Genomic DNA, 13,376 nt, shown 5'->3' with positions numbered 1-13,376 from the left:
TAGGTGTGACCCCTGCCTTCCAGGCTAAGAACCAGCAGGAAAGATGATCCATTCAATCACTCATCATATAGTCCTCGAACTTCTCTTATAAAACAGTTTGAAAGAAGGAGATGCTATGTAATTTTAATCCAGAGTGGTGTGGTGTACGCTAAAGCACTGTCTAGGTTTGAAGAAGTCAAGACGGGAGAATTCTCTGGCCCTTGAGGTTCTCTTTTTAAATGGATGTTTGCTGTTCCTGAGCCCATTAGGAAACCTCTTTTTCTAAGCAACTTTCATTTACCCACCAGTGTTAGTCTTGTCAGTAGACCTGGTAACTTATAATAATGCAGTATCCTGAAAATGTCAAGACATTTTTAAAACCTGAAATGAGAAAACTGAATCATACCGTAATTGTTTACTTTCCAAACTTAGGCAAAGCAGTGATTGTAAAAGACAGCCATGAAAGAAAAGTAGACTCTTCGAAGACACGTACCTTTTTTTAAATTGGGTTCTTGTTGACTTTCGTTGTTATTTTGCCAAAAATTTATGTGGTAGCCAATTGGGGAGAGGCTGGGCAGTGTCCAGGGGCCACTGTGGGAATGTCCAGGAATGGTTTTAGGTGACCTTCTTATTTACCAACAATATTCAAACAACAACAAGCTTAGCTGTTTTTCATGTCTGAATGTCTAAAAACATTTGGTAACAACTGAGTGTTGGCTGCCGTGATGTCACCATCAAAAAATCACGAGAGAGACTCTTAATGACTTCTAAATATAGTCTGCCAGTTCACAACTTACTCCATGTATTTAGGAAAAACAGTTGGCATTATATAAGAAAGGAATTATGAAAACCTGTCCTTCCCAGTAAGTCGCTGGCATGGCTTTGTGGCGACATTGCTTTAGAACCTTGTTGTCTGTGATAGCATCATCTGTCTCACGTGCTCACGCCGGAGCCCAGGATCTGGGGTTGGAGGAGGCACCTGCGAAACCGGTTGGCGGGACGATTGTTTAGTTTTATCAGACAGAAAGGTTCTCCCTGGTGTAGTCGCTAAGAATTAACCAAACTTCTGGAAGTGTTTTAGGAGTAGACAATGAGTCCAACAGAAAATTCTAGCAGGTCACCAGGGCACTGACTAAGGTTAGCTATATAATGAGACCTTTGGTATAGCTCAGAAGCTGCACGTGGCTCTTTCCCCACCCTCCAAGGTAGCTGGGCGAGGAGCAGCCACCCAACTCCCAGCTAGAAGAAGGCAGCCATCATCATGTGATGCCTTCGCTAGTTTGTCCTCCTTTGGATAAGATGACCTCTCTGAAACAGTTTAACTCCTAGGTAAGACTTCTGCCGTGTGCGGCTCAGCCTGGCCTGGGAGGTCGGTCGGTCCAGTCCGTTGTTTAACTCCTTTGCTTTTTGTGACTTACGTGATTTTTGTTGTTGTTGTTGTTGTTGTTCCCTTAAAGGTGAGTATTTTTTTTGAAAGCTTTTATTTAATAATTATAAATTTCATAGGTACAGCTTTTGGAATACAGCAGTTCTTCCCCCTGTACCCGCCCTCCCACCCCCACTCCTGTCCCACCTCCTACTCCCTCTCCCATATTATTCTTCATTAAGATTCATTTTTAATTATCTTTATATAGAGAAGATCAACTCTATACTAAGTAAAGATTTCAACGGTTTGCACCCACACAGACACACAAAGTATAAAGTACTGTTTGAAGACAAGTTTTACCATTGATTCTCATAGTACAACTCATTAAGGACAGAGGTCCTACATGGGGAGCAAGTACACAGTGACTCTTGTTGTTGATTTAACAATTGACACTTATTTATGACGTCAGTAATCACCCGAGGCTCTTGTCATGAGCTGCCACGGCTATGGAAGCCTTTTGAGTCCACAAACTCCAAGAGTATTTAGACAGGGCCATAATCAAAGTGGAAGTTATCAAGGTTGAATATTTCTTACTCTAAGATATTATTTAGAGTTACATGAGGAAGGGCCCTTTAAAAATCATGTATTCAACTTGTAAATATGCCTCTGCATAAGGAATGTATTTGCCACAGCAATTTTGAGCCTTCGATAAGCTCATGTGTAATGTCTGCCGACACATTTTTGGTAGTTTGGTCCTTTCTGGAAACAATTCTTCATGTGTGCTACGCTTGGTACTGTACCACCACCTGGACCTCTCCTGCCCACCCCTCCATACCTACTGGGGGTCGGGCTGCAGGTTAAAGGCTTTCAGAGTCCCTGGAATGTGAGATCCATGACCAGAGAAATTTGAGGGGGAGAAGATTTGGCTGGCTAACAGTGATTTCTAAGCACTTTTAATTGGCTTCACATGGAGGGTTGTATGTTTTAAGTATTTTGCTTTCTCTGGCTTGCGACTTGATGCGAGTTCCAAGAGCCAGCAGCCGGTTGCAGGTGTGTGGCAGGAAGTGCTGTGCTCCCTGTTAACCGGCTGTCCTGTCTGTCCCCCTCGTCCCTCTTCTGATTTCAGTGGTGCTTCATGCCCCTCCTCCAACCAAGATCAAGCGGGAGCTGCACAGCCCCTCCTCTGAGCTGTCATCCTGTAGTCACGAGCAGGCTCTTGGTGCTAACTATGGAGAAAAGTGCCTCTACAACTATTGGTAAGTGGAGTCCCCGATGGGCTGTGGACGGACACAGGCCTCCGGGTGAGCCATCCAGAGGGGAGCTCGCAGGCCCCCTTCCCCTAATCCCCAGGCCCAGCCCAGGCCTTCATGCAGCACATGAAATGCAGAACTCTTAGTGTGGAGTTAAGTTCAAGCGAGTACTGGGCCCTCCTAGGGAGAGAGCCTCCAGTCCTGGGATGTTTGAGCTGAGGCTTTGTGGCAGGTAATAACATACCTCTTCGTGTCTATCATATGTTAATGTGAACTTTAAGCACCCAAGAAGTAATCTTCCAATCAAAATAGGTCCAAGTCTCCATCCCGGTGCCCTTTACCTAAGGAGCTCCAGGCCCCGGGAATGAAGCTTTAATTTTGAATCACTCTTTGCTCTGGAAGACAAACAGATCTGCCTGAAAGGGGGAGGAGGAGAGTTGTTAACTCCAGTGAGGTTGCGTCAGAAATTCACCTTGGGCAGAGATGCTGACTAATTCCTGGGAACCCTGGAATGCTCAGGAGAGGGGACCAGAGGAGGCCCCGGGCGGGGGGGGGGCGGGGGGGGGCGCTGGCTGCTCCCCGCACCTATCCGCCCCTACATGCACGACATGGAGGATTCTCTTAGAAGGAGGGAAAAAAGGAAACCGGAAGCAGAGGCTAAAATTATCTTTGAGAAAAATCACTAGAAGTGTTAAACAAGTCCCTGTGACGCAGTGTGTTTGTCACTTTTCAGAGGTACAAATATTCCCTCGGGGCTGCTGGCAATTTAACTATGTTAATGCCGTCATTTCCTGGCAACAATGGCTTGCAGACCAGCCTTGCACAGGGCCTGGTAACCAGGCCAGTGGCTCACTGGTTCCTTCTCTCTTTCTCTTTACAGTGCCTATGATAGGAAGCCTCCCTCCGGGTTCAAGCCATTAACCCCTCCCACCACTCCCCTGTCACCCACGCATCAGAATTCCCTATTTCCCCCGCCTCAGGCTGCTCTGCCCGCCTCAGCGCATGCCCCCACAGCTGGCCCAGTGCAAGGCGTGGGCCCCGCGCCCACCCCCCATACACTTCCAGAGCCTGGACCACAGCAGCAAACGTTCGCCGTCCCCCGGCCGCCACATCAGCCCCTGCAGATGCCAAAGATGATGCCAGAAAACCAGTATCCATCAGAACAGAGGTGGGTGCGGCTCTGGGATGCCTCTGCTGGGGCAAGGGGAAGCGGTTAGCTGTGGTTACCAGGCTGACCCAGGCATCCTGTGATGTCAGACTAACTGCGATAGGAACCTGACCTGTGTACACTCCGCCCCGCTCCCGAGGTGCTCCGGCCTGGTTAGAGACATGACATCATCATCTCTGTGGAGCTGGTACCGCAGAGAGAATGATTACTGTCCCCTGCTTCTGAGCGAGGGGCAGTGACGGGCCTGGAAACGCCTTCACCAAGGGCAGGTGCCTAGCTCCAGGGCAGACAGGGCCTGGGAGAAGTGAACTTTGGTTTGTGCTGCCCGTAATTACTTTATTACCATTTTACTTCCACCTTCAGGGACACTGCTGAGTTTCAGGAGGTATTTATTGTCACTCCTCTGATTGTAACGTATCTCAACAGGGGAAAAATAGCGAAGTTTCTTATTTATAATTATCTACTTCTTTAAAAAAAAAGTTTATTTATTTATTGGAAAGTCAGAGTTGCAGAGAGAGAGAGAGAGAGAGAGAGAGAGAGGTTTTCCATCTGCTGGTTCCCTTCCCAGTTGGCCACAGGGCCAGAGCTGTGCCGATCCGAAGCCAGGAGCCAGGAGCTTCTTCCAGGTCTCCCATGTGGGTGCAGGGGCCCAAGGACGTGGGCCATCTTCTACTGCTTTCCCAGGCCATAGCAGAGAGCTGGATCTGAAGTGGAGCAGCCGGGACTTGAGCCGGCACCCACATGGGATGTGGGCACTGCAGACAGTGGCTTTACCCACTATGCCACAGCGCAAGCCCCAATTATCTTCTTTTGACAGAGCAATCTTCTGGTAGCACTCCAAGTAGTTTTGCATTCTGGCAAGGAATTTGAAGCATCAGGGATCATTTGTCCAAAGTCATTCATTAATATTTTTAAAAAAAAAAGAATGTAAAGGGAACCTGGTTCTGGCACAGAACAAACTTGACTATTTACTTTACAGCCTTCAAGATCCATTATCTGTGGTGTCTAGAATTTTGGGTACGTGTGGCCTTTCTTTTTGTAGGCTGTTCTGGGAGACCTGTCTTTTTCTTTCCATTCTCTCTGGAATGAGGAGATGGCCTTGGGCCTGTGGTTGTCAGCGATGGTACCAGGGACTGCAGCATTGTGACCACTGTCTCTCTCTTGCTCTGCACGGGTCAATGTGGAGAGCAAGGGGGCAGCAGAAGGGAGAATGCATGAGGATCCCTTTCCCCAGGCCTGTGGTCCGACCCGCGTGCCTCCCAGTCTACTTGGATGTTACTTCCTTCACTCCAGATGAAATGCTGGCACGAGGGGAGCACCTTTGTCTAGGGATCCCCCGCGTCCCCGTGCTCTGAAAGTCACCAGGAAGAACTGCCTGATAGGATGACTGCGGGTCAGAGCTGAGCGCCGGTTGAGGGGCTGGCCCCGGAGGAGGCCCGTGGCACAATGGGGAGCTCAGCTGGGAGAGGCAGCTGCGGCTGAGCTTTGGGCGACAGTCACCTTGTATTTAACAACCTCGTACTTCCTCCAGAGGATTTGGAAATTCAGATTTTTATAAGAGAAGTACAGATTGTTGTTAAGATGACAACTAATACTAATTAAAAACAACAATGCTTTGCAGACTAAACAACCTCCGTGGGCAGACTCACCCTGCAGGCCTGCCAAGTGCTGAACTCTGGCCTAGATGCCGCTTTCCCGTCAGTGGCGTTTTGGCGTCCTGTTGTTTACAGCAGCGTGTTGCTGATTTTCCGCAGAGGTTCTGGATGGACGGAGAGGGTGGGGTGTATAGCCACAATTTGAAATACTCCAGGAACTCAGTTACGCCGTACGGAAAGGAAATGTTCTTTATTTCAGGTCTCTTACTAATATTTCCCCCTTGGTCCGTGCGTATACTCCAGGGGGCTGTGTCTCACTCTATGTTCCTGGTGAACTGAGTCAGGGGCAAAAGAACTGTCTGCACGGCTGCCAGACAGGGTGGCCTTGGTCTCAGCTGTCCCCAGGCTCCCCATGTCCTGTAGAAAGCGGGGGGGGGGGGGGGGGGGGGTTCTGAGTATCTGCCTCCACGTGTCCAGAGAGAGAGGAGCCAGCAAGGAACTACTTCTTTTTTAGGTTCATTCCTCCCTGAGGCCTGTCTGTCTCAGACTTCCTGCCTCTTCTCTGCCCTTAGGAACGATGGGCCTCAAGAAACAAGAGCTCACACAAACTGGGGGTGAGGCAGAGATCCTAGAGAGAATTAGGGTATAGGGTGCATTCTGTAGGCTGCTGAATCAGTAAAATTCCACGCAACACTGGTTGGTACGCATGGACATCTGTACTGGAGCAGTGCAGTCTGGGAATGCCCAGGAGTCCCCCCCCTGGGGTGCGGGGATTATCAAGTGCAAATTCCTAACTGCACCCCAGAGACTGAGTCTGGGGCAGGGCTGCACACTCCGGATCTGCCCCTCTCTACTGTCACCCCATTCTAGCCCTTCTTTTCTTTTTTTAATCATAGATTACCCAGTACTCTGAGTTTCAGCCTTTATTTAATAATGACGGTTATCCATGTGGGATCTATGTGATGCACAAGCCATCAGACAGGCGACAGCGATTTTGCTAGTAGATGACCAGCACACAGAAAATGAGACGGACCAAAATTCCTGGTTTGATTTCTGGAAAAAATGACAGTAATCCATCATGTGTGATATGAGACTTGATAAATCACACAGTTAGTAACTTCTGTGCCTGCCTGAAAGTAGGCAGGCTACTTTTATTAGTAACTGTGGTTTGGTCTTTGCTCCTAACTTTACTAAAATTAGAGAGAATAGTACTTCCAAGTTACCCCAACATAAGGATGTGGTATTTTGCAGGCTCGAAGGAAATATCAATCTTTAGCACCTTTGACCAACACAGAGTAAAAACTCCATTTTATAGATAAAAAAAATGAGGCCTCAAAGCAGCTAAAGACCTTGTAAACATCAGCTAGCCAGATACTGGGTCCCACTTTCAGAACCCAAAACATTAACTTACAACTACACCATTTGTTTTGACAGCTTTTGATTTTCTTTGGGTCACTAACATCCACTAGCACACACTAAAAGCCGGGTAAGTGACCTTGATAAATCCATGTGGACCTTGAACTTTATCCGTCTCTTGAACCAGCCGAACTTTATCCATCTCTTAAACTCCAAAATCCTACTAAATGCCTCCATCACTTCTTAATCTAAACCCTTGTTGTAACACCTGTCTTTTTTTGTTTTGCTCCACAGCGTGCTTTATCCATTCTGTTGAACAGAGTAAGCTCCTGGAGACTAAACAGCATGATGTAGCCCTCTTTCTTTAGACTACATTTAGCCCTGTATCTTACTTGTCCTCAATATGCGTTTATTGATAGTGATAGCAGTTTGCTAAGATTACACTGTAAACAACTAAAACGTAATCTAGTCAAAAGTACGTTCTTAATGTTTATGTAATCTTAGTATATAATTCTCCACAACTCGATTTATTTTTAGAAGATAAATACTGAGTCTGCAGGCTGTGATTTATATTGGTGATTTCCTCCCCAGAAGGGGTTGGGGCGGGGTGGGGGGTGGGGGTAGGGCATGGAATTTGGCGTGTTCAGACGGACTCCACTGATCCTGAAAGACCAGCTGCTCTGTACCGAGTGCTTTTGCGTCGGCTGGCCCAGTCACTCCAGTCTTTTCTTATCATTTATTTCGCTCACGTGTGCTGGGTAGGAGAATTTGGAACATACTCCTGCGCTATGCCCATGCTGTTGGCCATATGTAGTCTGACCTTTTATTGTACCACATCTGCTTATGTCTTGAGTTGAGGAAAGCCCCACAACTGAACTCAAGAGGCCCCACTAAGAAACACATCATCTTAAGAATTTTGGAATATACTGTGCTCTCACTTAACAGCACAGAAAAGAAGCAAAAACGCTCAAGACAAAATTTAAGAAAATACTCTGGTTGGGGAGGGAAGTGCTCTACTTCGACTGCCGGGCATCAGTGTGGAAGTGGGCCGTGGGCCGTGGGCCGTGGGCCGTGGGCTGTGGGCTGTAACTCACAGCCCGAGTGCAGCGCCCCAGCGGCCCCAGCAGCTGCAGGACAAGGGCAGCGGGGTGCAGGATCTTCTGTAGGAAGAAATCGCCCAACCTGTTTGAGAACATTCCCTTCCTCGGGTGGTTACGGTTAAGGCTGCAGAACTTAGAGGGATGAGCTAAGTTTGGTGGAATTTTGGTTTAACAGAAACTACTCGTTCCTTCAAGAAGCTAGATAAATGAAGAGATTGAGTCTGCTAATATTGTGCTGTTTTTTCTACCTCCTCTCCTAAAGCTCATCCCTAATAAATTGCTGTTCACTTTTGTCCTTAAGAATTTGTAGCTTTTAGTAGAGGAAAGAACTTGGCCGTGAGTTGCGTCGGTGGCCTGGCCCGGAATAAAGTGAATGCTGTCTGACACCTCTTCCCCTGTCCCTGTGGTAGCGTGTTATGCCTGGCAACACAAATCTACCCAGGGAGCAAAAGCTGAGCCTCCCTCCCTGCATGCTTAATGGGACCTTCTCTGGTAGGCTGCGTAATGCAGAGCCAGGCCTCGTATTCCCGGGTCCCACATCTGTGGGCTCAGTCAGCCTCAGTACATCTCGTTCCTGTCATTACTCCCTAAACAATATACCGAGACAACTATTTACATAGCACTTACTTTATGTTATTTTCCCATTTTATTTGAATTCTAATTTTCATTACCATAAAATTGTTTACCATGTCATTTAAAAAAAAAAAAAACAACTGTAGCATCTGTAGTTAGTTTTTCTTCTTTAATTTATCTAAATCTTTTTTTCTTTGCTAGTCTTGGCAGACAATATTGTCTTAAACCAACTTTTGGCTTTGCTTATTCTCTCTGTTTTTTATTTCATTGATTTATGCTGTTACTAAAATATTTTAATCTTTTTATTTTCTTTGGATTTATTCTTTGAGTTGAAGATTAGCTCATTGATGTTTTTAGCCTTTTTTTCTGTATAAGCAAGCATTTAACTTAACAAAATTTCTTCAAGGGCTGGGGTGATGATATATTGAGGTTTTCCCAGGTCACTTATAGTCTATGTATGTCTTGTCTAGAAGTAATTGCTCCTTATTTTATGTTATTTAAAAAAAATTTTTTTTTTATTTATTTGAAAGAGAGAGGCAGAGACAGAGAACGAGAGGTCCTCCATCTGCTGGCTCACTCCCCAGTGGCCGCAAGGGCCAGAGCTGAGCTGTTTTGAAGACAGGAGCCAGGGGCTTCTTCCAGGTCTTCCACATAGGTACAAGGATTTGGGCCATCCTCTGCTGCTTTCTCAGATCATTAGCAGAGACTGGATCAGAAGTGGAGCATCTGGGACTCGAATCAGTGCCCATGTGGGATGGGATACCAGCACTGCAGGCGACGGCTTTACGCACTGTGCCACAGCGCTGGCTTCTAGAAGTAATTTCTCATAGCTTCCCCTTTCATGCTCTGAGATTTCCCGATAGATAGAAACAGTGTTGGCCAGTGGCTCTGGAAGGAATTGGACAGACTGACAACCTGGAGTTGAATCCCAACCCCAGACTTCTGCAAGTCTTGGTTTATTCCCCCTGAAAACTGGAGAATAGTAACTACTCACCCCATAGAATTATTAGATGGATTAGGTCACATTGGGATGGAGAAGGTAGTGAGTGAATGTTAGATTCCGTAACAAGTCTGCTTTTTAAAAATCACTTTTATTCTCTGTGTACTGCACTAAAGGAGTTTTTCTAGAATGATCCAGGTACCACAAACTCTGAAACTTCAATTTCTGGAGCAGACATTTAATGCAGCAATGAAGAGACTCGGGACACCCACATCCATACTGCAGTGCCTGGGTTCAGGTCCTGGCTCCACTTCCAATTCCACCTTCCTGCAGATGGCACCCATATGAGAGACTCAGACTGAGCTCTGGGCTACTGGCTTTGGCCTGGCCCTGCCCCAGATGTTGTAGGCATTTGGGAAATGAACCAGTAGATGGGAAGAACCCTGAATCCATCCAGTTCCGTTTCTCTCTCTCTCTGCCTTGAAAATGAAAAACTCACTTAGAGAAAAGAAACTTCCATTGCTTCCTTGTTTAATGTTAAGTTTTTAAATGTATAACTCCCTTTATCCTCACTGCGTCCATCTTCAGGCCTGTTGATGTTGTATATGTACGACTAATATTTTGCCCACCTGTTATCCTGGGACTGTGTCACATTCATATTGCTGTCCTTCCCACAGATTGGTTCTTGAGAAATCGAACAAATATCTAGGCCTAGAGAGGACATAAAGTTTTCAAAAAGCTTTTAAATCCATGCATAAGAGGAACCTTCAAAAAGTTCATGGAATATGCATATTAGGACAGACTATGCAAAGATTTCAAAAAAGATCTGCACCCAAATAAACTTACCCTTTCATTCCATTTTCCACGAGCTTTTGGAGGTGCCCCCTTATTTTGTTCCTCATGTTTTATCACAGTTTAGATGAGCTAATTTGAGCCTCAGCAGCGTTGACAGGCCTCTTGGAGCCCTGGGAATTGCGTCAGATTTTTTTGGTTTGCTTTTAGAGACAGTGTCTGGTTCTTTGATTATATGACGAGAAGACAGACAAATGTGAAACTGGAAATCAGCATTCTCCTTCTGGACAGAAGAGTGGCTATTGGGAAGGCAGCTGGTGGGGCTCGTTCGTTTTTTTTTTTTATGTATGGCTTGTGTGTGTGTGTGTGATTGGCCCCCGGTTCCTGGAGATCTTCCTTGGGACTTGCGTGGCTTCCAGTCTTAGCTTGGGCTGCAGGGAGAAAGCATGGAGTTGAAGGGAAGGTGTCCTGAGAACTCAGCAGTGTGGGGGCCCCATCACGGGCATTCCCTTACATCATCGAAGGACCCTCTTCCGGTTGTCCTGGTTTTACCAATGAGGAAAGTGAGGCACAGAGAGAGCAGTTACATAACTCACTCAAGGTCACACAGCAGTAGGTGGGTAAGACTGAATTTCAGCCCAGAATGTTCTGACTTCATGGCCAGAGCCTCTCACCCGGCTGTGTACCTCTGTCCATCTCCTCTTACTTAGCCTTCGCAGAAGTGCTACGTGTGTGGAGTTGGTTTCTTGGCAAATTCTGTGTTTCCTCTCTCTCTCTGACCTTTGCACCGGCACTATTTCACCTGCCACCCATAGCCACTGTGTAACCTTCCTCGGGTTTTTCCTTTTTCTTTTTGTAAGCATTGTGTTTACTTCCACGCGTTGGCAGCAGAAACCAAAAAGGAAGTGCAGGGAAAGCATCTAACGGTTTTCATAATGTAAACCAAATGTTGGTAGCGTGGGTGAGCTCTTGGGAGGAGAGGCGCTAAATAAATCTGACAAATAAATAAATAACGCATTCTTTAAATAAACCGGCACTGAGAAAGCCTCACCCTGTAACCTATTGAGTTGGTAGTTGGTCTTTGCACACCAAAAGTGAGCTCATTACGCATGAGCCCCAGTGGGATCTCGCATGGGTCCAGAGGGAAGCGCGGAACAAGGAAGAAAGGAGAGATTTTTTTGGAACTGGGCTGCTCCGCCCCTGAAAATGACCGAGTGCCTGGATAAATGAGAGGCATCCTTGCCATAGCCGTATTATGTATACAACACTGTCTCAGGAACTTTCAAAGGGCTGCCGAGAGAGGGATGGGGTTCAGTTGAAGGTCAATGAGTAAACTTCACTCAATGTATCTTGCGGACAAGAACTGAATTACTTTACCGACCTCTGCCAGCAAAAGCCGTTACCAGCAGCAAGCTCTGAGACGATCCTTCTTGCAAATACGTTGGTTTTGTGACTGCCCCTGAACGCCCTCTGCCCTTCCCACTCTGAGAGAACAAACCAGTCCCGAGCAATCCCATAGAGAATCCATCTGCGGATCCCGGCCCCTAAGCTTCGTTCATCCTGCCAGCTGCACTCCAGGGAGGGGCTGGGCTTGCAGGCTGGTGCCCACGTGGACGTCAGTGCCTTGTCCCGAGGAGGCCATCCCGGGCCGCTCCAAAGTTCCATTTGGAAGGTGAGACGGTGAGCACGGAGCGGAAGTGGGGTGATGGGGCCAGCCAGCCGCAGAGGCTCTGGTTACAGCGCTGAGCCGTCAGAGGAACTGATTTGTGGAGGTCACCCCTGAAGGTGCCAAGCCGGTGGCCGAGCGGAAAGGGAGGGGAAAATGGGCAGTGGCTGTCCTTGCAACTGTTGTTCTTCCGAGTAGCCCGAGATCTGGGCACTCTGTGAAACTACTGCCTTGAGAATATCTCCGTCTTTGTTTTAGGAAAGAATTCCCTAAAGATTGGGAGGATGCTGCTGTCTCCTGTATTCTGAATGTCAAGCTTGAGCCTGAGTCGCAAATTCCCACTGCTTCAGAGACCACTGAAGGGTGTCCTTAAAAAACATCGACCTTGGATGTTGAGTTCCTGATCAAGTCCCACTGTTGTGCCCTTGGTGCCCCCTGGCAGGCTCTCCACCCACTGATCCTTATGTAGTAGCTGGAACTTCCTTGTTGAAGACATTGGCCAAGCAAATTATGGTGGTTTTGGAATGTGGGATGAAAGGAGAAGTGTATGTAAAATTGTTCGGTTGACTTGTTATAAGATGATCCCACAGTGCAGTTTCTAATAGAACAGTAAAGATTCTCAAAAGACCGTACCATGCTATCCCCAAATCCAAAGTATTTATTTAATTTATTTGAAAGGCAGAGGGATTATCCAGCCACTGGTTCAGTCCCCAAATGGCTGCAATGGCCAGCACTGGGCCAGGCCAAAGGTAGGATCCAGAAGCTTCATCTGTATCTCCCATGTCAGTTCAGGGGCCCAAGCATTTGAGCCATCTTCGACACTGCTTTCCCAGGCACATCAGCAGGGAGCTGGATCGGAAGTGGAGCAGCCAGGACCCAAACTGGTGCCCATATGGGATGCTGGCATTGCAGGTGGCAGCTTTACCTGCTTTGCCACAGTGCCAGCTCCAAGATGTTAAATCTTGATATGCTAGGAATCTGGTAGCCACCTGTTGCCACAGATTGATTAAAATCAAATTCAGGAGCGAGCATTTGGCCTAGCAGCTAAGACACCAGTTGGGACACCCCCATCCCACATCAGAGCGTCTAGGTTTAAATCCTAACTCCACTCCCAATTCCTGATCCCTGCTGATGCGTAACCTGGGAGGCAACAGGTGATAACTCAAGTAGTTGGGTCCCTGCCACCCATGTGGGAGACCCAGGTGGAGTTCCTGGCTCCCAACTTCAGCCTAGCCCAGCCTTGACCACTGCAGGCATTTGGAGGAGTGAACCAGCGTGTGGCAACTCTTTCTGTCTCTGTCTTCTGTCTTCCCCACTCCCAAATAAGTTTTTTAATTCAAATGATTTAATTAAAGCTATTACTAGAACTAAAGTTAAAATTACAGAGTGAGATCTTAATGTTATAGGATTGTACTGATTTTTTTTTTTAAACTCTTGAGTCCTTTGTTTCCCATGGAGTCCCTGCTCCCGTTTTCTCCCTAAGGATGCATATTCACAAATGCTTCTCTGAATACACATGAATGAGTCCCTTACGCCTGTTTCCTTCCTCTCTAACATTCACGTCCACCCTCCGGAAGCCTGTCCCAATCTG

The 13,376-nt window shown here is 47.0% G+C and overlaps 1 protein-coding gene across 7 annotated transcripts in view; it reads left to right on the top strand.

Annotated features, from left to right (window-relative positions):
* Nucleotides 1-13,376, top strand: part of ETV5 (ETS variant transcription factor 5) — a 64,577-nt gene that overhangs the window by 28,797 nt on the left and 22,404 nt on the right. For all 7 annotated transcript variants that reach the window (XM_008266578.5, XM_008266579.5, XM_017346937.4 and 4 more), the window contains exons 6-7: nucleotides 2,472-2,601; nucleotides 3,476-3,763. In XM_008266578.5, coding sequence (XP_008264800.2) covers nucleotides 2,472-2,601; nucleotides 3,476-3,763 — 418 coding nt within the window. The remainder of the gene's footprint in view (nucleotides 1-2,471; nucleotides 2,602-3,475; nucleotides 3,764-13,376) is intronic.

The sequence above is a fragment of the Oryctolagus cuniculus genome, chromosome 4 (assembly GCF_051225735.1).
Source record: "Oryctolagus cuniculus isolate XC-2025 breed Fujian yellow rabbit chromosome 4, ASM5122573v1, whole genome shotgun sequence".
NCBI classification, from domain to species: domain Eukaryota; kingdom Metazoa; phylum Chordata; class Mammalia; order Lagomorpha; family Leporidae; genus Oryctolagus; species Oryctolagus cuniculus.
The sequence above is the reverse complement of the archived record's forward strand: the minus strand, read 5'-3'. Positions and strand labels throughout refer to the sequence as shown.